Raw genomic sequence first — 26,158 nt, 5'->3', positions numbered from 1 at the left:
GCCAATCATTGCCTGGGCCAATCATTGCCTGGGCCAATCATCATCTGGGCCAATCCCTGGGTCAATCATTGCCTGGGCCAATCCCTGGGCCAATCATTGCCTGGGCCAATCCCTCAGAGATGCCATCATCATCGCCTGGGCCGATCCACAGTAGGGATCTGAACTCGAAGCGCCCACACAAGCGCTCGACCACAGCGCAACTCGGCCCTCGCAGGAAGCGAAGAATTCAGACTGTCGTTTCGTCCAGCAGCAGAAACTCAATTCAAAACGCAAACGGCAAAACGATGGCTCATGACCACGTGGGACGAAGACCAACAAGCGCATCGTGCCTTCAGTCAATAAATTCAGGGGGAGGGGGGGGGAACAAAGCACCGCTTAAGCATGGCCAATTTGTGATCCATTTTCCAAATGGGCACTCACAGATAAGGCGGCACGCGCACGCTAACCGGGGTGGTTTTTTCTGTTGCTTTTACGAATGCAACACCGAGTGTATCGGCGTAATCACCACGAACGAATCCCCGGGTCCCAGTCAGCGGAGTTGCAGTGAAGCTGCAGCCGTTGCCTCATCGTTCTAACTCAGCACCACGGCAAGTGTTGTTTTTGCACCACTGATGGCGGTTACTGTGAAATTCGCCAAGCGTCCCCCTCCATGCTGATAGCCACTCATTCGCTCATTTGCATGGCCCTGCTTGCTTACTGACAACGTCCCAAGGCATTTGAAGAGATAATAAACATATACGTGAATAAAATGTGGGTCATTTCTATATAGCGGCGTCGTTCACGGTAATCGCATTTCAAAACGCCACGGTAAAATGAGCGGTGCACAGATTTCGCCACGGAGGCGTGCCTGGAATACAGAGACAAGCGATGAAGGCAAGCCAGAACCGGCACTTATCAACAATTGTCCAAGCGCAGTGCTCCTATATTGGAATGTTTGGCCAAGTCCATTCGTGAGCATGTATGTATGTACGACCGGTCCCCAAGCTGATCGCGGCCACGGCGACAGAGGACACGCCAACTCCAAAACACACAGAGCATCAGGGTCGCCGGAAAAGGACCCACGACCACCTGCATACCAGGCGAGGTAGTTAACATCTCGCCACTGACACATTGTGAGAGCGTCAGGAACCGGGGGGCGGGGGGGGGGGGCTGGAGAGCTATTTATTATTTTCACTCACGGGATGAATACTGCAAAGGACCACACGTCCGTTTGTTGGCGCGGCGGGCGCTGGGAGAAGTCTGCCTCAATCGGGAGTGAATTAAGGGTGGAATCGAGCGTAGTGCGCAGAGCTGCTATCGTACGACTTCTGTACAGCACATCAATTACAGTAACAAATCAATCATCAATCACAAGCAGCACATCAATCACAGTAACTTTCTAACCCCGGCCCGTTACTGGACATCTGTGAAAAGGAGCTGTGTAGCTCATCGGATTCCTACAGTATAAATAAATATTCTGATTCTGATTCAATCGTCCGAGGTGCCAAATTATAATCAACCCAGAGAGACCCCTGTGCAATTCTTTGCAACGTTTTGTCGACTTTGCTGCAAGCGTGGGCTGAAAGGCAACGTTCCCGTTTGATTATTGAAAATCGACCACGACCAATTTCCCTGCCACAATACAGGCAGGGGATTGCCCTGCACGTGACCGAATATGACTTCTCCGGCTGCAGTGGCGTATTTGTTTAATTGGTCACAAGTCTCAGGCGGACCAGCGGCACGGGGCGTCTCGTGCCGAGGCTGCGCCCGCAAATGATCGCTGTTGCATTGTTTTTATCGCTTTATTTTGGTGATTTCGAAAACGTTTTGGTTTAGCCATGTTTGTTTGTTGTAGTTACAGAGTTAGCCTGATCACTTTCATCTCAATTGTCTTATGGTTGTTATTGTTTGACCTGCATCCCACTGGGATTTTTGCACACACAGCGTTGATATACGGTGCTTTTTCTGGAAGACTTTGCTGTTTTTTCCTGAATTTTCCTGTTGCGCGCAGTCACTTTAAGACGTTCCTTGTTCATGTTTTTGTTTGTTGCGGTTGCACCCGAGTCAAGAGCCGCAAGGCTCACAGGGCTATACGTAATAAATAAAACTGAAAACTGAAAGGCAGTTACCACGTGACAAGAAGTGCCTAGGGCCTACGAGAACCTTAATCCGACCGCCGCTGCGAGTACATCGTAACAGGGTAAGGAGGAAGACACTTTGGAAGAACGACCTTGCCCACTCGCCCATGCTAATGACGAGATGGATACGGCCGCCGCGTTAATCATTCCAGCGACGAGATAACGGAATGTCATTGCATGACAAAGCCCAATCTGTAAGCCGAGGGGCTCATTGGGAGGCACTTTTATGAATCCCCATGAACGGAATTCGTAATTCCGTTTTCACCGAAGTAATTGCCTTTGCCTGAGCATGCCGCAAAAAGTGTTTGTGAGTCTACGAGTGTGGGTGCTTGTAATAAGCAGCAGATTATTAATTTGTCTTGGAATTGTCTACTTTTCATGAGAGCCACGCATGAAATCAATTAATCCATGGCTTGTTCTCCCATGCTGTCTGCGGCTCTGTCATGCTGAATACATTACGTGTTCCTTGTTGGTGACTGGATGATTTGAGAAAGAGAGACATATTTGGGGCAGTGACAAGGCCCAGCGGTATGGCATTCTCCAAACATGTTGCAGAGTTTTGCGATTCGAATCTGACAGGCTTCACTGGTTAATATCGCAGGTGCATTAACCATAATAACAACAAAGACGTGGCAGTTAAAGATCCCGTGACGGCATTAAAACAAGGGTGGGCCCCCGTGTGCCTGCCTCATAGTCCGCATTTGAAAAATTACTCAACTGCACGTCACTACATCGCCCCCGACTGTGAAACTATTGCTGGCTGTGTGGAACACGGCGTCTTCGTGATGGCCTTGGTGCTACAATGACGGCAGCGAACAGCGAATCGTTCAGAATATCTGCTTTCATAAACCACCGTGCGAAACTGACATTACAGGTGGTCATCTGGAGAGCGTGGCCTGCACCTTCGGGGCTTGGGAATTCCAGGACTTGCTCCACGTCCATTGGCAACGACATCGTCAAAAAGGCACCTGATCTAATCTGACCTCAGTTGGTAAGCAACGTCGAGCCTGGTCAACTCTTTCCCATTCTGATGACGTAACTTTCTCAGCCATTTTTCGGCACATTCGGACGTCGTAACCCGAGGCTCCCACAGGGCCATGTGTGGCACAGATTGGCGTCAGCTATCGTAGAGTGCGGCGGTCGTGTCCCTACGGTCCTCTGTGCTGAGTAACAACGTCTTTAGAAATAGTGTCGCTGCTACGCCCCTCCGAGTGGAGAGATGAGGGAAATAGGTGGGGGCTCGGGAGAAATCAACTCACGCTTGGATGAAAAAATTTTAAGTAAAGAAAAAATAAAGGTAATAAATATATTTTATTTAAATAAAAATAAAGGTAATAAATATATTTTATTTAAATAAAAAACATATTTCTATCTACGTGATTTTACCGAAAGATCCAAATAATATATTTTTTATTATTTATCAGGTAAAGCCCACTGAGCGAAACAGGTCATTTTCAGAATCGACCTGGCCATCACAAATGATAGCCCAACGAAGTGGCTTATCATCGCGTGGACATATATAGCAGCCAAATACCCTAAACGCGTGATGTTGATTCTAAATGTGGAGGGGGGGAAAAAACGGTGGTGCCCGGAGAAAAAAAACACACCACCACGGGAGAGAGAGAGAGACACGCAAACTCCAAATATACAGCACGCGTCAGGGTGGGGATTGAACCCACAACCTCCTGCACACCAGCCGAGGGAGTTAACATCTCCACCTCGATGATGACGAGAGAGAGAGACACGCAAACTCCAAATATACAGCACGCGTCAGGGTGGGGATTGAACCCACGACCTCCTGTATACCAGCCGAGGGAGTTCACATCTCCTAGCCACCGTGATTATGACGAGAGAGAGAGACACGCAAACTCCAAATATACAGCAGCACGCGTCAGGGTGGGGATTGAACCCACGACCTCCTGTATACCAGCCGAGGGAGTTCACATCTCCACCGTGATGATGACGAGAAAGAGAGAGAGACACGAAAACTCCCAAATATACAGCAGGCATCGTTAGGCTCGGGATCGAACCCACGACCTCCTGCACACCCGGCGAGGGAGTTAACATCTCCCGCCACCGACTGCGACGAGGGCGGCGGCTAAATGAATGTGTGCGCAGTTTAATGAGCACGCGCGACAGCGTTCAAGCAAACGCGATGCGTGGTCATGCGTCGAGTATATGAACAGGGCAGGAGAGGGGGGGCCACGAAATACGTAAATATAAACACGTGGATGGGCGCACCGTTAGAAATAAATGACCAGAAAGACTGAATAAGTGATTGCAAATCATCTCTTTATGAACGAGTCGAAGGATATGAAAGCGACTTCCTTCACACACCCCCCATCCCCCCACCCACTCCATTCTCTGGTTGAGGGACGACTGCTGTGTGGTTATCTCGGTGTGGTCTGGGACTCTTTTTGCCGTCGCTTTTGCTGCCTTGCTCAATCTTGATCAAATGTAACATATATATAATTAATGTACTTATTATTTATTCATATTCAGTCGCCTGCTTCGCTTTCTCTGCATTTTGCACTCCGATCGTGTTTGTTTTTTAATTGTTTGGGTGTTGTAACTCGCTGACCCGCCCCTAATGGACATCCGTGATAAAAGAGCTTCACAGCTCATCGGATTTCTCCTGCAGTCTAAAATAAAGATTCTGATTCCGACTCTCTCCCAACGCACCTCTCTCTCTCTCTCTCATCACCATCGCTCAAGCCCCACCACGTAACAAACCTTCCCCACCACCGTCGCTTGGTCGGGAGCGCACCGTGGCCACGCCACGAAGAGGAAGAAGAGGAAGAAGAGGAAGAATTAGAATAATAATAAGTAGAAGAAGAAGAAGAAATAACAAGAGTCGTCGTTGATTTCGGAGTGGGGTGGAATTCGGTAAAAACTAAAAAAAAGACCGTCAATATTTTAAGAGCCGAAGCGCACTGTGGTGAATACGAGAGAGCGGCTATGGCGATCCTTAATGAATAACATCGCGGAGAGGCTCCTCGAAGAGCCACGTGCAGCTGTGGAGCCACGGGTTGCCCACCCCTGTGTATGAGTGTCCTGCGAGTTCTCCGCTTTCCTCCCATCGCCGAGACAAACACACACGCACACACACAGAGTACAGGGACGTGCGGTCAGGGGAGGCAGAGGAGGAGGCACAGCCTTGCCTGTCATACTCCAACGGAAATAGCCGTTACGAAAAGTAAAAAATAATCAAATAAAATGACGATTTTCTTGGTTTTTTTTACACGATCTGTGTTAGGTCATTTCTGCAGAGCTCCGCTGCGAGTACAGGGAGAGACGAGAGGTGAGTCAGCGACGAGCTCAGCCTCCCCTCTGATTGCGCAACTCCTCGGAAACTGGATGGAGCGCGGGCAATAAGCACGTGCCCCGTTACTATCTCTCTGTAATGATTGGAATCATACACAAATGACATTTATAACGCAGATCAGTGGGGAAAAAAAATCTTATTTTTTTTGGTACTTTTCGTAACAGCGATTTTCATTGGAGTGTGACGGGTGAGGCTCTGCCTCGCCTGCCTCCCCTGGCCGCACGTCTCTGTCACACCGTGCAACTGCTATTGGCCAAACATTTACAATGCTAAAAAAAAAACATTTACTCAATTGGGAAAACTTTGGCAGGGCCCTTCTGACACTCGCTCCCCCGTGAACTCGGCGAGGCGTTCCTGGATAAAACACGCGGGAAAAATGCCCCGACGTTACCTGATGTCGGTTACTCCGCTCACCGCAATAGTTGCTAGCAAATGCCTATCCCTCGTGCATTGGCGTGCCTTCCGCTCCTTGTGGACTCGCGCAAACTGCACAGGCGATAGATGGAACACGCGTTGGCTTGTTCCATCTATCACCTGTGCCCATGCGGCACTCCTGGCTAGGCGAGCGTGTCACGATTAAATTAACACAAACATCTTTTTTAATCTCTGAGAGAGAGACAGAGGGAGCCGCACTCACGATTTGATGAGCTGGCCAATCTCGTACTTGAGGGTGACATCGCTCAGTTTACTGTAGACCTTCTGGCTGGAAAAGACGCAGCTGAACGGCATCTTGCGGCTCCTCTTGCCTCCTCCTGCCGCCTCAGCACAACGGATCTGAAACCGGCAAGAGAACACCAGCCAATGTGACAGCGTCTCCGCACAAGCGTGCTCGTTTCCAGCGGGCCAGCGGGGAGCAGTGCCGCCGCAGCCACCAACCCGCAGCTCCTGCCGAGCATGTCATGTCACTCCGACTCGACCTGAAACGCGATGCGTGCACTCCTGTTTCGAAAAAAAAAATTCACGCTGCTATTAAACAAAATGAACTGGGCGCAAGTGAAAAATAAAGCGGCACGTTTTCCCCGTCGCCTGCTGCATCGGAGCCTCTCTCTCCCCCCCCCCCCCCCCCCCCACTTGTATCGGCCGCGGCGAAGGCGCAGCCCCTGCAATTTCTTCGCTCGCGCCACTGCTGGTGGAAGGGCCTCTGCATGTTGACGTCTTGGAAGAGAAGCGCTCGAGCGTACCCACACTTGACCCCAGCGTACGCGACCGGCCAATGTCATTAGCCGCGGCGGACCCATTCATGCCGCCCGGTGGCCAGAGGCAGCGGGGCGGTGGGCAACTTTAAGAATCGTGCACCGTGGAGTCAAATGCCTTGCCGGGAGATCGAACCGCCGACGCCTGGATCACAAGTCCATTGCGATATAACCATAACAGCACGGCAAGCTTCCCACCACCACTGTGATGATTAATCAGGCGCCTGGCAGGCGATCGATTGCCATGAGTGACTTGTCTGAACTGAACTATGAACTAAACTATTTTTATATTACCGGGTAAGGACCACTGAGCTATGTAGCTCTTTTACAGAGGCGACCTGGCCACAGATGATAGCTAAATGCAGTAGGTTATCATCGTGTGGAAATTTAAAGCAGCCAAATACTCTAAATGCACGTTGATTCTAAATGTGGACGGGAAAACCGGAAGACACGGAGGCAGATCCACGCGACCACTGGGAGAGAGAGACACACAAACTCCAAATATGCAGGCACCAGGGTCGGGATCGGACCCACGACCTCCTGCATACCAGGCGAGGTAGCTAACATCTCACCTGTCAACGATTCGATTCCTAGCGTTGATCGTTCTCTGAACGTTGGGGCGAATGTCAGCAGCCACTAATGGCCACACGTGAACCCATCCGTCACAACATGTAGAGAAACAAGAGCAAATCCTCGCACACCGCACGTGGCCAGCGTCTCCAGTTTAACAGGTGAGTCGACTCGGTGCATGTCTGTTGGGGGGACGGGTAGGTGGCCCCGTAGCGAGATCGTAAGAATTCACCCCCCCCCCACCCCACGCAACTCCGTCGATGGACTCGGGGGGTGGGGGCCACGAATTCAAATCGCGAGTCGTTCAATCCCAGTGGCCACCGCTCTATGTGTAAGAAGTCCCGCCGAGTCATTTGCGGGCGATTCCAAATTTGGGAGAGAAAAAAATATTGGACCCATGACGCCTACAACACGATGGCCTATTCTTGCGAATGGCCTCACGGGAATCTGTGACGTCCCACTTGTGAAGCAGACAGTGAATACACCGGCAGTATTAACCGGGGCGGCCCGCCGAAATAGCACCACGAGCTTCGGCAACAAACGGCGAACGCTCCGCCGCTAGGTAACGTCATTGCGCAGGGCTGACTGTGCATCGATTCATCGATTGAAATCTATTCTTAATCTCGCGATACGTACGTACATAAATACATGTGTAAGAATCAATGATTTTGGTTTCAAAACCTGTTGTATGTCATTGGTTCACATGATGCTGGCTGCTACATTCACGACAACGTTCAACAATTCACAAGGTCACGAGGGGTAGGAGGTGGGTGGAAGGTTCATTTGCCACCCCTCTACTCAATTTGTACACAGGCAGGTAAACATACAGGTGAGTGAGCATTGGATTTAATTTCTTTGGATATTGGATGCTTTGATTTGTTGACCCAATTGCATGAACTAAAGATTTCGGATTTAAATTCATAACCATGAAGTAACTTACAGTGTTTATGCAATACATTTAAATGTTAATACATTGCAATACTAAGAATGTTATATATTTAGTATAAACCTAAGTGAGTGACAATAATTTTAATGCAAATCTCTTTTTCATGCTTTCAGAAATGTAACAAAAAGTTACACCCCACATCATTAGCGGTGAGGTCACGTGGCGGTGAGGTCACGTGGTGGTGAGGTCACGTGGCTGTGAGGTCACTGTGTCGTCACGGTGAGGTCACAGTGAGGCCACGATGAGGTCACGTGGCAGTGAGGTCACGTAGCAATACTTTTGTCAGGAAAGGCACAGATGGCGACACCGCGGTGTGTGATGTCACTTGCTGTGATGTCACGTGACAACACATTCTCAGATAAAATCCGACAACGAAAAAAAATCGTACCCTTATTTTTATATCCAGTCCAAATTGTCTGATTTTATTTTTTTCAAATCAATCCGTCGGTCGGCAACACTTGAACCCTAACCCTCGTAGGATGTATGGATAGATTTCCTATAAACCACGAGGAGGTGAGCCCAATTAGACACAATTCCGTTGCCAGGCTGCGTACACAGACACACGTGCGTCGTTTGTACGCACTCACAACTCCGTTCTGGGAAACTAAAAATCAAAGGGCGCAAGAACGACACAGACCGGCAGGCATCAACGGCGTACAACACAAACGCACGCACACAATATATATTTATTTCGCGAGAGGATGGCAAGTTGCACAGTAAGGGAAAAAAAGTATTTGATCCCCTGCTGATTTTGAACGTTTGGCGACTGACAAAGAAATAATCAGACTGTAATTTTAATGGTAGGTTTATTTGAACAGTGAGAGACAGAATAACAGCAACAAAATCCAGAAAAACGCATGTCAAAAATGTTATAAAATGATTTGCATTTTAATGAGGGAAATAAGCATTTGACCCCCTCTCAATCAAAAAGATTTCTGGCTCCCAGGTGTCTTTTATACAGGTAACGAGCTGAGATTAGGAGCACACTCTTAAAGGGAGCTGAGATTAGGAGCACACTCTTAAAGGGAGTGCCCCTAATCTCAGGTTGTTACCTGTATAAAAGACACCTGTCCACAGCAGCAATCAATCAATCCGATTCCAAACTCTCCACCATGGCCAAGACCAAAGAGCTCTCCAAGGATGTCAGGGACAAGATTGTAGACCTACACAAGGCTGGAATGGGCTACAAGACCATTGCCAAGCAGCTTGGTGAGAAGGTGATAACAGTTGGTGCGATTATTCGCAAATGGAAGAAACACAAAAGAACTGTCAATCTCCCTCGGCCTGGGGCTCCATGCAAGATCTCACCTCGTGGAGTTGCAATGATCATGAGAACGGTGAGGAATCAGCCCAGAACTACACGAGAGGATCCTGTCAATGATCTCAAGGCAGCTGGGACCATAGTCACCAAGAAAACAATTGGTAACACACTACGAAGTGAAGGACTGAAATCCTGCAGCGCCCACAAGGTCCCCCTGCTCAAGAAAGCACATATACAAGCCCGTCTGAAGTTTGCCAATGAACATCTGAATGATTCAGAGGACAACTGGGTGAAAGTTTTGTGGTCAGATGAGACCAAAATGGAGCTCTTTGGCATCAACTCAACTCAACTCGCCGTGTTTGAAGGAGGAGGAATGCTGCCTATGACCCCAAGAACACCATCCCCCACCGTCAAACATGGAGGTGGAAACATTATGCTTTGGGGTGTTTTTCTGCTAAGGGGACAGGACAACTTCACTGCATCAAAGGGACGATGGACAGGGCTATGTACCTTCAAATCTTGGGTGAGAACCTCCTTCCCTCAGCCAGGGCATTGAAAATGGGTCGTGGATGGGTATTCCAGCATGACGATGACCCAAAACACACGGCCAAGGCAACAAAGGAGTGGCTCAAGAAGAAGTACATTAATATCCTGGAGTGGCCTAGCCAGTCTCCAGACGTTAATCCCATAGAAAATCTGTGGAGGGAGCTGAAGGTTCGAGTTGCCAAACGTCAGCTTCGAAACCTTAATGACTTGGAGCAGATCTGCAAAGAGGAGTGGGACAAAATCCCTCCTGAGATGTGTACAAACCTGGTGGCCAACTAACAGAAACGTCTGACCTCTGTGATTGCCAACAAGGGTTTTGCCACCAAGTACTAAGTCATGTTTTGCAGAGGGACCAAATACTAATTTCCCTCATTAAAATGCAAATCAATGTATAACATTTTTGACATGCGTTTTTCTGGATTTTTTTGTTGTTATTCTGTCTCTCACTGTTCAAATAAACCTACCATTAAAATTATAGACTGATCATTTCTTTGTCAATGGGCAAACGTACAAAATCAGCAGGGGATCAAATACTTTTTTCCCTCACTGTAATCATCCATTACGCTGCACCGAGCACCAAGCGGCGAGTTTTGATAGTTTATGGTGAAGCCAATTAGGCATAATTACATTCAATAATTCAATTTCTTAATATTCGCCTTTGTAATACAACTCCCGAAGCACAGTGTGTAAGCGAGGAGGTCCCCGTAGGGAGCCGGGCCGGCGGGGTGATGGGGGGGGGGGACACGGGGATAATGTGGGGGGGTGTCGCGTTCTCATTATGCAAATTGTCTCCGCTGAATGCGCAGGAGATTTGCGTGTCGGCATTGACCGCGGTCGATCCACTGCTGGATGAAGGCCTCCCCCAAACCGCCACCGTCTCCCGCACTCCCGCGTTCTAACAATGCGCCCGGCAAACCTCCACGCCAGCTGATGAAGCTGTCTTTTATAAATCTCCTTTTAGCATCTTTTTACATATTTTGAACGGCTCATGCCATTCATTGTTTCGCGTATCTCAAATGTTATCGACGCACTGTTTACGCATGTGGCGGCTCAGCGATGATGCCATCGTTAAGGGTGCCTTGTTAAATTAATGTTCATTGCTTTCATCGCTCCATCACGTCGGGTGGACGCAACCCTCGGGCCCATTACATTTGTGGTGGTAATGATTGAGACACAGTTTTCTTCTGGAGGCAACACGTTTAACAGTAACGACTACAACACGAGGTCCCTAGCACAAAGGGGTATCGGCCCCTCCACCCGATACCCTGGGGAGGTATAGCCTCCGGGCGAGCGTGTTCTACTCATTCGGCCCACTTCCTCTATATATATCAGCCCTCCGGCTAGGGGGACCTAGGGGAGGCGAGCTGACCCGACCTAGCCCAGATCCTCGGGTCCTGGACACTGGCCCGCTCGGTCCCGGCCCTTGGAAGGACGTCGGGTCCGGGGGTTCCCACGGTCCTATTCCAGACTGGCTCTTCGGGTCTCCAGCTCGACGACGACTGACAAACCCGCTGCCACTCTCTTGGTTGGCAATGGACCGTCGTCTCTTCTCGCCGTCACGTGTCCTGCCCAAGCCCCCACGTGCTCTTCGTCACAGTTGAGATGACGTCATTAAACCTGCGCGAATTCTCGACGACTCCGTTGTGTTCCCCTTTCCTCTTGGGGCACCACGGTGGCTAGGAGATGTTAACTACCTCGCTGATGTGCAGGAAGTCGTGGGTTCGATCCCGACCCTGACGCCTGCTGCTGTATATTTGGAGTCGGCGTGTCTCTCTCCCCGTGGTCGTGTGGATTTTTCTCTGGGTCCTCCGGGTTTTCCCTCCACATCTAGAAACGTGCGTGAAGAGTATTGGGCTGCTATAAATTCCCACATGATCAGGATGATGATAAACCACTTCGTTGAGCTATCATTTGTGGTCAGGTCGCTTCTGAACAAAAATATATAGTTCAGTGAGCCTTACCTGGTAAAATAAAAGAAAGTAGTTCTCTCTCTAGAAGTGTCCTTTCCAGCGTGCATCTCTCCAAGCTACTTTGTGCACTTTCCAACGTTCCGCCGCTTATTGTTAGCGGCCATATGTCCAAACCATATTGTCATAGGAGACAGTGCGCACTGAGTAACAAAAATAACAGCCTCGGTTCTTTTTGTTTTGATGATGAAATCTCAGCACCCGGACAAAGTGGGTGGGTGAACTGCATCATCGAGATCTCGCCGGATGGAGAGGGGGAGAGCGGGAGAAGGGGAGGCTCATCACGATGGGAGATTGACAGCTGAGGAGAGAGGGAAATAAATATGGTCAGCTGAACTACAGGACCAGGTCACGGTCTCCTCCCTATCGAAATTCTTGAGGTCCCAGCCAAAGATTTAAATGACGCCCCCCGCCACCCTCCCCCAGTCAACCTTTGCCCTGCCATGGCAACATGGAATTTCCACCGCCACTTTAAGAGTGCCAACACAAGCTGCGTTACGCTCGCTTGGAAGAGGACGGCAACTTTCACTCTCGGCGTTAACTTTTGGGCCAAAGTCAAGGCCAGGCTCAGGACTTCGGCGATGATGGTGATGATGGTGATGATGGTGATAATGGTGATAATGGTGATGGTAATAATGGTGATAGTGATAATGGTGATGATGATGGTGATGCTGGTGATAATGGTGATGGTGATAATGATGATGGTGATGATGGTGATAATAGTGATGGTGATAATGGTGATGGTGACGGTGATGATGGTGATAATGGTGATAATGGTGATGGTGATAATGGTGATGATGATGGTGATGATGGTGATAATGGTAATGGTGATAATGGTGATGATGATGATGATGACGTGATAATGGTGATGATGGTGATAATGATGATGGTAATAATGGTGATGATGATGGTGATAATTGTGATGATGATGATGATAATGGTGATGATGATGGTGATGACGGTGATAATGGTGATGATGGTCATGATGGTGATAATGGTGATGATGATGGTGATGACGATGGTGATGCGGGTGATAATGGTGATGATGATGGTGATGACGATGGTGATGCGGGTGATGATGGTGATGATGATGTCGATGATTGTCACGACGTCCACGTTCAGTGTGAACGGGTGAGAATCAGGATGGGTGAAAGCAAGAACAGGTGACAGCTTGGACAGATGAGAGTCTTGAGCTGCTATTGGAAGGTGGATGATAGCGCTTGGATGCTGCTGCTGCTGTGAGCGCGCAGCAGTGGGAGAGAGAGAGAGCGTTCCAGACGGCTGCTGTCCGTGCATCTACGGAGAAACGGCGCTCAGCCAGCACGGCCGTGGTGCTGGGTTGCGATGAGCAGGTTTGTTCGCTGAACTCTGAATTTAACCCAACGGTGCTGTGGTCGTTAGAGTGAGACGAGTGGAGAGGTGCGGGGTGGGAGAGGAAACACATGATAATGATAACCCTGGGATAATTGTGCCTCTATTCTCGGATCTGTCGGTGTTGCCACAGAGAAATGGGAAGAGAGAGAAAGAGAGAGAGAGAGACGGGGGGGGGGTGGATGAATTCCGATCTCTTCTCGAAGGAACTGATGGCCGATCCGATCAACGATCTGTGGGGTGGGGTGCCAATCGCAGCCCGCTTCACCAAAACCTACGGCGAAAACTTGGCCGAGACGGCGCCCCGGGGATGAATCTTCCACCCCGCTCCACGGACTCGTTCCAGCGAAGGGTTCCGCGGGGGCCTACCGAGTGACAACGCCTGCGCCGGAAACCGCTCCGGTCTTTGTGACGAAAACGATGGGGGAAAAAAAACGGTGTAAACGTGTTGTTGTTGTTGTCGAAACCTTATTGTTGTCGTGCGTACGCACGAGTTCGCGCTTTGTACATTGTGAGGGCGATAAAGCTGTGCAAGAGCCACGAGTCACCGACGATTGAGTCGCCGTGACCATTCGTCTCGGTGATTTCGCCGTAGTGTCGCTGTGAATTGAAATGGATGTTCACAAACCACTTCACCACCCCCCCCACCTCCCCCCGCACCGCGCAAAGGAAATAGTTCTGCAATGCTGCTGCTAAGCTCTGCTCCATCGACTGGAGGTGGCTTTAATGACACGCGGCGTGTAACTGCTCATGCATAGACACGATGACGGACAGGGTCGGACATGTACGTGCATTGGCATTGATGTCCGGATGTCAAACCAGTAACCGATATATTTTCTATGTTGACGAAAAAATAGAAAGCAAAATTCAGCGACCCCCAACGTAACACGTGTACCGTCCGGCAGCCAATATTATTATTCCCAACGGATTGTTGGGACGTGCCACGTAATGATTTGGCCAAATTTCTGTTGTAAGATCCTCCACCGGCCCGACACGGCCAAACAAATCGAACCGTCACGTGGTGCACAAGCGTTTAACCACGCGCAAAACGTCGTTGAAGCTCACCGGTAAGGTGTAGAGCAATGTAGCAAATCGTAAGCACGACGTTCCGCTCGGAGCTGCGGCAAAGAATGTGCAGGACAAGGTCCAGAATGTCGGCATCACCTGACCGGGGCTTCTCAATCAGGTGTCGTGACATCAAAAGAAGAACCCATCGTTAATTGGCGCATTACCGAATGCTTGCACACACGTGGCAATTTCATTCGTTTGGCTGCTTCGGGTTGCCAGATCAAAACGTAGCGGCCGAACATGAATCAAAATCGGCGACGAATTAACAGCCCGAGCTTTGAACCCACGTGAAAGGTATGAGAGAAGAATATGCGACCCTTGGCTTCTTCCTTACACTCGATGGCATCAGCAATCCGTTCAGGAGCTGAACGCCAATGTCCAGGAAATGCTCGCCAAGCCGAGGGCCCTTCAGGGGGGGAGCTCGTGCGGTTGTGTTTGTTCCTGCATTGAAGGAGCACGAACAATTCTGCCTTGCGCGGCCACAATTGCACTACTGTGGATTGCCTCTTTTTGTATTTTTAATACGGGAAGGAGATGTTGCGCATCCGCCCATTGTTGGTGTTCTCGTGCAGATGATGGCCATACCACCGGCAGTGTCTTCGAGGGATGCCAAAGCCAGGAGGGGTGCAATGATTGGGTCTCAAATGAGGTGTTTAGTCTGTCTATAAAGGCAAAGGACCGATAGTTTGGCTGTGTAGATTCGGTGTGGCAGGGCAGGCCCAGGACCAGTTCTGATATGAATCGCCACTGATTTGCGGTGGTGGCCAGGAATTGGACTCAGGTCAATAGGTTCGTAGCGCAGCGCACTAACTGCTATGCCACCGCTTTCCATATTACACAAAGATAAAGATCCCCCTTGTAGCCTTCACGGCTTGATGGGGTAAGCACCTATGAACGCTGGCGCGGCACACGAAGGGATGGGTGACCAGCACCACGCTCAACCGCCTTTGTCTCCCCAGTGGCGATGTTTACACACCACACCAGGTACTCGTTTAAGGCTGAGTCGACCTCGGGGAGGGCCGGTTCAGATATTCACACTTATTGGTTGTGAGCGGGAATCGAACTCGGGTCGCCGGAGTTGAAATGCTGTGTGATAACCACTGCACCAGCACTTCCCACTCTATCACTCAAGACAAAATACACTAAGACGAACAAACACACACATGCATACAAACACACACACGCGCATACATACATACAAACACACGCATAATAACACACAGAGTCATACATACAAACACATACATACATACAAACACACACACTCAAACAAACACCGCAACCTTGCCGGAGAACCAAAGGCACATCATTTGACTTAATATGAAACAGGCTGCACTGCCTCACTGCAAAAGCCATAGCCACAGCAATGACCTACATATTAAAGAGGAATCGTATTATCTTCCTGTGCCCCACGGTGATCTCCCTTTGAGATTCATATTTACTGTGCTCAGGCAATTCTGATGGGTTGCGCTTCAGAGGTTGACCCAGTGTGCAATAAACTGGCTTCAGGCCGAGTTGATCTAGGAGAGATCCACGCAAGGATCACGGCCCAGGGTATTAAACCTGCGGTGAGATTTGGCGCGGGTCACCGCAGGGTGCGAGGTGCGAGTCTATCTGTGCGGAGTTCTGAACAATGCCCTCCTCCCTGCCCCCCTGGTATGCAGCGGCTTTCTCCGTTGCACTCCCAGGATTTCTCCCAACGCACCGAAAAGCGATTAATTGGAATTGAACCAAACGTGCCAATAAATAAGCAGACAATACCTGTGTGTGTTTTATATATATATACGTGTATAACAAAGACACAGATGCCGAGTAGAGCCTTAAGAGGCTGTTGGAGCAAGTGCTGTTAACGAGCACCCAAGACGGCCGGCACAGCACGAAATGGGGTGGGTGGCCAGCACCACGCCCGGCCGCCTTTGTCTCCCTAGTGGCGATGTTTACACACTGCACCAGGTACGCATTTGAGGCTGAGTCGACCTAAGGGAGGCCCAGGACCGGTTCAGATAACCGTCACTGGTGTTGGCCGTGTGCGGGATTCGAACTCGGGTCGCCGGGTTCGTAGCGCAGCGTAGCGCTAAACCGCTGAAACACCGCTCCCACAAACAGGCTTAAAAATACATATATTAAAAAAATAACAACGCACGGAAGAAACAGCAAACGCTCCAGCCAAAGAGCAAAGCTGCGAAACGTGCTGCGCGGGGTACATTTGAGGAGGATCGTAATTTCATTTCTCATCATTTCCATTTTCCGGGATTGTGCACAAAAGGATTGAGGGGACGGGTAAGAGGGAGCTACGCGCGTGCCGTGTAAGAGCCGAGAAGGAAAAGTCAACAGGCGTCAAAGCCGACCGGAATCTCTCGCATTTGAGGCTTCAGATTTCAGAGCGTGCGGAAGTCAGCGGAACCGAGAATATTCAAATTGAATGAAAGTGATCGGCAATGATAATAATAATAAAGAGGTGGCATTTTATTAAAAGCAAACTTCACGTTGTTTGTGGCACGTCAGCATCACGCCGAGCCCCGGCTGTGTTTCCGGTGCCCTCGCGAGCGGCGGCACGTGGCGCTCGTCTATACCGCTTGGCAGTCGCCCAAAAAAAGAAGCGGCGTAAGTTCCACGTTCCTATGGCAGGGTCAAGTAATGATTTTCCCAACGAAGGAAAACAGCACTGTAGGACGCCTGTACGGAGCGGTGCCTCGTTCGTCAGACGCCTGTACGGAGCAGCACTGCGTTTGTCGAACGCGAGGCGAACGACGGGCTGGCCGTAGACCAACGATTTGGTCTCGAGGCCTTCCTGTTGTGGCCAAAGGCAATCGTCGGGCGCGGAGAGCTCGTGGCCTTTACAGTTTGTAATTCGTTGCTCATTTGCCATCTCAACTGCTCGCAGGACGCGACTTGCTACAGAGAGGCAAAACTGCAGGGTCTTTTGTCTCTGTTGTGCAATAAAAGAGTGAGGTTAGATAGCCTACACTAATGCCTTTGGCCACCGAGGCATATGATTAAGTATGCTTACGGTTCAAAAACGTTCTCCGACTAAACGAGGGGCATTCATCAGAACACCGGCACCTGCTTATGAAGAGAACGGCAAATGCCCCGTGATATCATTTTGAGGAATTGGCCGTTGGTGACGAAGCTGCGGCCAATAATTCTGAATCTGATGGAGGACTCCAAATTAAATTATTGGAGATGTAATAATAATAATGCATTTCTATGCGATCTTTGATTGTGCAGATCTGATCTGCAAAGGATAGACTCTGTGGATCTCAGCTGCCTGAATAAAGGACTTATATTGACTCATTGATGGTGACAGTATTGAGGGTGACAGTTTTTAATGATGACAGTGCCACTGAGCTCAGCATTTACGGTTTGTAATGTTTGCTATTCTCATAAACTAGTAATTGTTTTTTTATTCATTTTTTTGTATTTACAATTTCCATCCTTTAACCGATCCTTGGCCACTAAATTTACTACCATATTTACCCAAGAATGTCAGTGTGCAACGCGCGTGACGTCACTCCACGTCGAACAGCCCCCCTCATTAATAATCATGAACAGGTTACGTCCTCCACATGGACCCGCCCCTCATTAATAATCATGAGTGGGTAACATGACTCCGCATGGGGGGGGGCGAGGCGCCTCCTCCCCCCTCCTCAGCGTCAACTTACAACCCTCACTACAAAGGCAGAACCCTCACGTCACGTGATCTCCGTAACGCTGTTGAGACATAGAAGTAAAAAGGACGTCATGATGAACAAGGGATTATAACCTTTAAATTAAATAAGTCTGTGTCACAGCGGCCTTACAAATTGCACACGAAGGGATGCAATGAATATGACTTCGCGGTCTGCTTTTCGCTTGCAAGTGTAGTGAGTCCAACTGAGTCACAGACGTTGTCTTGGGAGCAACACTATTTATTACATCAACTCAACACAACATAGCATAACCTACACTTGGGTGTTGAACGCCCATCTAACCACGCTACGGGAGAACTAGACACGGTCCCGCTATCCCGGTCCAGACAACAAGCTGGGTCCCGGACCACGTGGCTAGAGGCTTCTTCAACCCGACGTGGATCTTCTCTCTCCAACAGACAAGAACCCCAAGCCCCTCATGGGGCCCCTGTTATATCGGCCTGGGCTGGGGTTGGCTCCGCCCTTCGCCCCGCCCACCTTCTAGATCTTTCGAGCTCTTTCCCGAAGGCTCCCTAGAGCTCCTTTATACCACGTGACTGCCCAGCGGCCCCCGTCCACCGGTGGCCCCCCTCCAATATATCATCCGGTCACGTGTCGGCAGGTCAACCAGAGTATCATGCCCCAACGTAACCCTAGCTGGCTGATACTCCCTCTCGCTTCCTCACCGGGAGCCCGCACCACACACTACTTGGTGCTTCCGAGCTGACCAGCGCTCACCCAAGCCCCGCTCGGGCTGGTACTCTGCCCAGTAACCGGGCTGCACATAATGACAACATATCATCCGCCGTGGCTTCGCAAGCCCGGCACCACACAGTGACAATCACACTCACTACACAAGTTTCATATTTACTGCAATACACCCGCGTCCTTGGACGGGCAAAAGGCGAGTAGCTAATAATTATCTTTTGTGAGTGTCATCATCACCATCGTGCTAGCCCACTCCCCATCAGACACAGCTACCTCTGCAATACTAACAAATGTGACGAAAGCTTCAAATCAAGACTAACAACTGAGGTACAGTATTAATATATCACGTGCATAGATTCACCCCTGGTGTGCCATTCAATCTCGAAGCCGTTTGGTCTTACGAAATCCAACGCAGCGCTGCAAGCCTGGCGACCCATCTCCAATTCCCATCCACGACTAACAGTGTCGAGTGAAATCCGAACCGATACTTAATTCATATATTTTTTATACCAGGTAAGGGCCCCAACTGAGCTATGCAACTCTTTTTTCAGAAGCGATCTGGCTATCACAAATGATAGCTCAACGAAGTGACTTATCATCGTGTGGAAATTCATAGCAGCCAAATACGGTGCGAAAGAAGTTCAACATACGTATGTACGTACTCTAAACGCGTGACGTTGATTCTGAATATGAAGGGAAAAAACCGGAGGACCCGGAGAAAATCCACGTGACCACGGGGAGAGAGACATGCAAACTCAAAATATACAGCAAGCGTCAGGGTCGGTACCCAACACCCCACTTTCGCCAATCTACACTGAAGAGCGTGGACAGAATACGGTCAAAACAACCTTCGTGGCCGACACAAGAGTGGGAATGGCCTTCATCCAGCAACGAAATAAAGAAAACTCAAATGAAAATAGCAGGCCTGGTTGTAACAATTAAAATTCTTTGGCAACGGAACAGCAAACTACGGTCCCCCCGCCTCACTGCCCTTTGTGAGTGAGATTTTGACCGAGCCCTCTATTTGCTCGGCACACCTCCTCAACAACAAACCCACTTCTTTACCCTCTACCCTTTGTCTCTCTCTCCACTTTGCCTCTCCTCTCCCCCCTTCTCACCGTGCGTAGCTCCACAGCTCTGTTCTTCAATCCCGATGTTGTGCTCACCACCGTCGGGGATTACAAAGAGCTGCCGTGCACAACACGGGGCCCGTTTCTGACATATCGCTGGATCGTTCTGGCCTATTGGGGGTTTTTTTTTGACAACTTTGTTCCAGCAAAACCTAAAGGATGTAACCGCGGCCGGGTAATAGTAATGCGAGTACCAAGCATCATACAAAACATTCCTTCCCGACCTGTCCGTCCGTGAGAACTATTGGGTCACCGTGACCTATAACCCAATTTGTGCATAGAATCCTGAGCATCGAGCGACGCGGACGCGGACTTGACGACCCCTACGTTGTTGGAGGCTCGTCCAAAAGCACACCAGGGGCACCCCGGTGAGCCGCGACCGCCCGTGGCTCCAGATCGAGGAGGCAATGAAGTCCACCTCTGTCCGCGCGTGGTCGGGAATCACCCCCAATGCCCCCCTCCCCCCCGAGACTGCCCTGGCGTAGCACGGCGGAGAAAAAAGAGACCGCACGAAGCCACCGGCGACGGACCGCCGGCGAAATCTCACGCGAGAGGCGCACCCAATCTGGACGCAGCCGCGGGGGCTCTGTCTCAGGCATTCGTTCAATGGGGTAGAGGCGGACTCGGCGGCAGTGCCCCTTTTCATCGATTCGTTCTCGACTCGACTCCCGTGTCTAACCTATCCCCTCGAGGGCTGGAAGGGAGGGTGGGGGCCGGCATACGATGGCACGCTGGCACCGGCACTCTTTCAGAAGGGTTCCTATTGTTGAGCCGCGGCGTTTACAGCAGAGGGGGAATGTCAGTGAGTGAGTGTGTGATGGGGAGCGGTGACCCAAGCTCGATTCCACACTCATGACCAATAATAGTGGCGGAATAATTTTAACCGGTCCTGGGCTTCCCCTAGGTCAACGCAGCCTTAAATGAATACCTGCCGCGGTGTGTATACAACACCAGCATTGGGGATACAAACGTGGCAGGGTGTGGAGTTGGCCGCCTAACCCCTCGAGTGCCGTGCCGGCCTTCATTCGGTGCTCGTGAGCAGCGCTTGCACCAATGGTCTGTTAAAGGCTGGAGGACGAATAGGTTTCATACCGGGAAAACTCCAACATTTACATTTCGAGCACTGATCCCCGTCCGATTCTCCCTTCTCTCGCCCACAGTTCCATGGATTACCGCCGGAGAACATCTGAGCCCCTGTGGTGAATGTAGTTGTGTGGAAATGTAGACTCCGGTTCACCGTGTTCCCTTGCTATGCACGATGGATATGGTCTGGAGGTGCTCGCGAATAGCAAATTTTCATGAAATTGGCCTACGAAAACCTTTTTTTTTAGGAATTTCCTTAAATCAATATGTAAATAAGCCATTGAATTAATGGAAATTATCATGATAATACAATTAGTTATCATAAATATATTATAAGAAAATAAGGTATTAAAGAATAGTTTATGAATTAACTTACCTTCAATTATGATGATGCTGCACAATAGCATCATCATCACTTATCTCAGCATTTTCTTCCATTCCCTCTCTCTCTCTCTTTATCTCAATTCAGTCGTGTAGAGTTCCAGATATCCATTCGCGGATAGCCAAAATCGCCGATAGCAAGTTCGTGAATAACGAGGGAATCCTGTACTGTCATGTCGTTGGTGAAAATATCCAACGGAATAGGCATTAAAGAGTCACGTGGCATTTTGTTACATTATGGATTTTTTCCCTTCTGAAAATGGAAAATGCTAAGGATGCAAATGCGTAAACGCGTGCATTTTCAGTTTTCACACCGCTTCGACTCCACGGCTGCCGTTTGTAATTATCAATGAGCGCGGAGTGCTTAAATATTCAACGTTACCATTATGATATGAGAAGTGAACACATTTATAACCATCGCTATGCATTTTTTATACTTTTAATTTAAATGCTGATATTGTTTCACAATAGAGGAATGCTTTTTAAAAGGTTTCGATTATGTTATTTCGTTGGATTGCCATCCGCCCCAGTGGCCTCTTGTGCTTAGAGCATGCTCGGGTCCCAGTCTGAATGTTGCCAGTTCAAATCTGGGTCAAGGGTAGCCGCAGGCCTTGCAAGTGGAATGACCGAAATGAATAGAGACTCACCCCAAGCCAATGTGCAGACAAACTGTAATTAAAAAAGTAGGCCAAGGCCTCCTATTGGCGGAAAGAGGCCTCCACGATGATTGGTCAGGAGGCGAAGGTTTGAAGGGATTGGAGGAAAAGGTTTAAACGGAAAAAAAAGCAGGAAACAGCAGAACCCCGGAGGCGACAGTCGGGAACTGTTGGGGGGAGAAGGGCGGTGATTGGCTGCGGTAAAAACAGTGAGGGGAAAGTTCTAGAGAGGGCCTCGAGGAGGATAGAAGGCCTCAGAGCACGAGGAAAGGGGACTTTCGAGGGAAGGGACGAGGAGCTTCAAGGGCAAGAACAAAGTCCGGGCCTGGTGTTGATGTTGTGTCTGCAATAAAAAGGCTCCTAGTAGACAGCCATCGGTGTCATTTCACAGGTAAACTACCTGAGCATTAGGTGAACTGTGACGCAATACCATAACGGTGGTGGGTTGCTTCTGTCACCAATATGGATGTCGCCCACGTTCCAAATTAAGACCGCACAGAGCTTCCTATGAGTGGACTTATGACGACAGTGAAATACCTGGTATACATTGAATGTGTCCATAGCGTGTATCGTGGTAGGCTACGAATGCGATAAATCAGTGATTCTCAAACCATTTTGGGCCCGCGGACCGTTTGGCCGATGCGAACGTTTCCTGCAGACCACCCAGATCCCCCACATCCCTAGTGACGAAACGTATTCACTTCTCTCTATAAATACCACTCATACGAAATGATTGATATTACTGGAAAATAAATAATATTTTTTTAAACGCAGCAACACGGGTTTTTTTTAGGGGGGGGGGCGTTTAGATATTAGGGTTAGGGTAGTTGAATCAAGGGTAGTTTTACGGGTTTTTTTGTATTAAATATCATGAGTAAAATATGAATTATAATCCGAAACAAAAGGGATAAACATTGTCATTATTGTAAGGCTCAACTGGAGTTTAATATCACAACCCCGCAGACCACCTGGAGGACTGTCGCGGACCCCTGTTGGTACCAAGGACGACGCTCTGACAACCGCTGCGATGAATGAACGATCAATGAGAACCACTGCGATAAATGAGAACCACTGCGATGAATGAACGATCAATGAGAACCACTGCGATGAGAATCACTGCGATGAATGAACGATCGATGAGAACCACTGCGATGAGAACCACTGCGATGAATGAACGATCAATGAGAACTGCGATAAATGAGAACCACTGCGATGAATGAACGATCGATGAGAACTGCGATGAGAACCACTGCGATGAATGAACGATCAATGAGAACTGCGATGAGAACCACTGCGATGAATGATCGATCAATGAGAACTGCGATGAGAACCACTGCGATGAATGAACGATCAATGAGAACTGCGATGAGAACCACTGCGATGAATGAACGATCAATGAGAACCACTGCGATGAGAACCACTGCGATGAATGAACGATCAATGAGAACTGCGATGAGAACCACTGCGATGAATGAACGATCAATGAGAACCACTGCGATGAGAACCACTGCGATGAATGAACGATCAATGAGAACCACTGCGATGAGAACCACTGCGATGAATGAACGATCAATGAGAACTGCGATGAGAACCACTGCGATGAATGAACAATCAATGAGAACTGCGATGAGAACCACTGCGATGAATGATCGATCAATGAGAACTGCGATGAGAACCACTGCGATAAATGAACGATCAATGAGAACCACTGCGATGAGAACCACTGCGATGAATGAACGATCAATGAGAACCACTGCGATGAGAACCACTGCGATGAATGAACGATCAATGAGAACTGCGATAAATGAGAACCACTGCGATGAATGAACGATGAGAACTGCGATGAGAACCACTGCGATGAATGAACGATCAATGAGAACTGCGATAAATGAGAACCACTGCGATGAATGAACGATCAATGAGAACTGCGATGAGAGCCACTGCGATGAATGAACGATCAATGAGAACTGCGATGAGAACCACTGCGATGAATGAACGATCAATGAGAACCACTGCGATGAGAACCACTGCGATGAATGAACGATCGATGAGAACTGCGATAAATGAGAACCACTGCGATGAATGAACGGTGAGATTTCACAACGCGCAAGGGTGGGCTCACAGGCACCAGGCAGGCGCGACTCCCATCATGCCTTGCACGCAGACCATGTTGGGCCACGAGAGGCGTGAGGCAGCGGTGAACATCGATGACCATACCGATGAGTCCTGATGAGGGCGAATCCAGTCTCGAGTTGTTGATGGCCACGTGTTTAACTCTTTGAGCTGTTGGACCCAAAAAATAATACGGCTCTGCCACGCTTGGTGGTCTAGACAAGGCTGAAAGCATTGTACGTGCAATGTGGTGGTCACATGACACGCGTGCAATGCATGATGGGACTCGTGCTGTTTCTTAGCACACCTCTGTGTGTTGTGAAAATATATCTATTCACAGCTTTGCACGTACGTTTCTGTCGATGTTTTTTACTATATTTATGTTATCAGGTAAAGCCCACTGAGCTATATAGCGTATTCTTAGAAGCGACCTGGTCACAAATGATAGCTCAACGAAGTGACTTATCGTGTGGAAATGTATAGCAGCCAAATACGATGCGAAAGAAGTTCAACATACATACATACTCGAGACGCATGTTTCTAAATGTGGGGGGAAAAACTGGAGGACCCGTAGGAAAAAATCCACGTCAGGGTGGGGATCGAACACACGACCTCCTGTATACCAAGCGAGGTCGTTAACATCTCATCACCGTGGCACACACGGCCATTTACGCATCATTTACGGAAAGTGCTAGAATTGAACAAAATGAAGGTACAAAAATGTATTTGAGTCTAATACACCGTCTTCTCAATACGCCTGGGCTGGGAATAACGAATCGCACCCGCCGGTTTTTACAACCAAATAAAAACCCACCGCGTGACCAACGTGGAAACACGACGTACAATAAATGCTCCAAAAGGCTCGCACATCACGGCTTAACGTTTAGAAACGATTGCTTTTAGCGCATGCTATACATACGGCGCTAGTCTACCAAAGCCTCGCACCCTTAGTCACGTGGCAGGTGATAAAAGATTCTGTTGCACCTGGATTAATATTCTTCTGGGACCCTGCGGTGGCTATGTGGCGCCCGTAATCCAGCACCTGTGAGAAGGCAAGCGAGGTTGGTGGTTTGCGCAAATGTAGCGAAGCACCATTGCCTTGGGCTCGCCAGGGGAAGGCACTACAGCAAAAGTGTGTAACTCCACTTGTTCAATCTGTGTGGAACAGAGTGTTTCCCCCCTCGCAAGCGTGGCTTTTCTCGGGGTGCTCCGGTCCCCTCCCACGTGTGAACGCTCATTAAATTGGCCGATAACACCCTCATGCATAGAGGAGCGCAGAGCTTGGGCAATTGTTGTCCCGCTTGTCCGAGGCATTCTCCCTCTGTTGTGAGGGCGAGCCAAAAACTAGTGCAGCACCGCGTCGCAAGCTGGAATCATAATTAGTATCTGTCTGTCATGAATCACAACTTATTGATTTAGTTACTTGCTTGGCCGGGCGCGACGGCCCACGAGGGAAATCCGGGTGCGGAGTTTGTGGGACGCACGAAGAGATCTTCAGAGAGCGGGGCCTTCTTTGGTGCGGTAAGACATCCGATGGCCAGTGCAAGGTGGACTTGCTGCAGAGGTGGCGGTCACTGCCACCCCCCCCCCCCACCCCCCACTTAGAAAACATCTGTTATCTTATTCTTTGGTTCTTTCGGTAAAGCCACGTAGATAGAGAAAAATAATGAAGTTAATATAAATAATACAAATACAACTAAAATAATAACACACTAAAACACACTAATGTAGACTGTAGCCTGGTTCTGAGTGAACTGGCAGTCTATAATGTAGACTATTTTTATTCAATTTCGATTTAAAGCTTTCGTGACTGCAATGATTTATCTTCTTTGGTTCTTTCGGTAAAGTCACGTAGAATGAGAATAAAATAATAAATTGATCAAATAACACAATAATATTCTCACGACGTTTCGGCCACAACACAAGCGGCCTTCATCAGGTGAAGGGACGAGACTGTCTGGTAGGACAGCGCTGGAGTGAAAGAGCCACGTTCAGATCACGGCCTTTAAGCCTCAACTTTAGCACCACGGATAGCTACGGGCCCCGTTCAGACGGA

At 49.2% G+C, this 26,158-nt stretch overlaps 1 protein-coding gene across 2 annotated transcripts in view; it reads right to left on the bottom strand.

Moving 5' to 3' along the window:
• Positions 1–26,158, bottom strand: part of CAMKV (CaM kinase like vesicle associated) — a 190,203-nt gene that overhangs the window by 98,675 nt on the left and 65,370 nt on the right. For both annotated transcript variants that reach the window (XM_076074259.1, XM_032971449.2), the window contains one exon: positions 6,080–6,216. In XM_076074259.1, coding sequence (XP_075930374.1) covers positions 6,080–6,171 — 92 coding nt within the window. In that variant the 5' untranslated portion in view covers positions 6,172–6,216. The remainder of the gene's footprint in view (positions 1–6,079; positions 6,217–26,158) is intronic.

The sequence above is a fragment of the Petromyzon marinus genome, chromosome 46, assembly GCF_048934315.1.
Source record: "Petromyzon marinus isolate PM22_M1 ecotype Great Lakes invasive population chromosome 46, UKy_Petmar_22M1.pri1.0, whole genome shotgun sequence".
Classification (NCBI taxonomy): Eukaryota; Metazoa; Chordata; class Hyperoartia; order Petromyzontiformes; family Petromyzontidae; genus Petromyzon; species Petromyzon marinus.
This window is presented reverse-complemented; position numbering and strand designations above follow the sequence as displayed.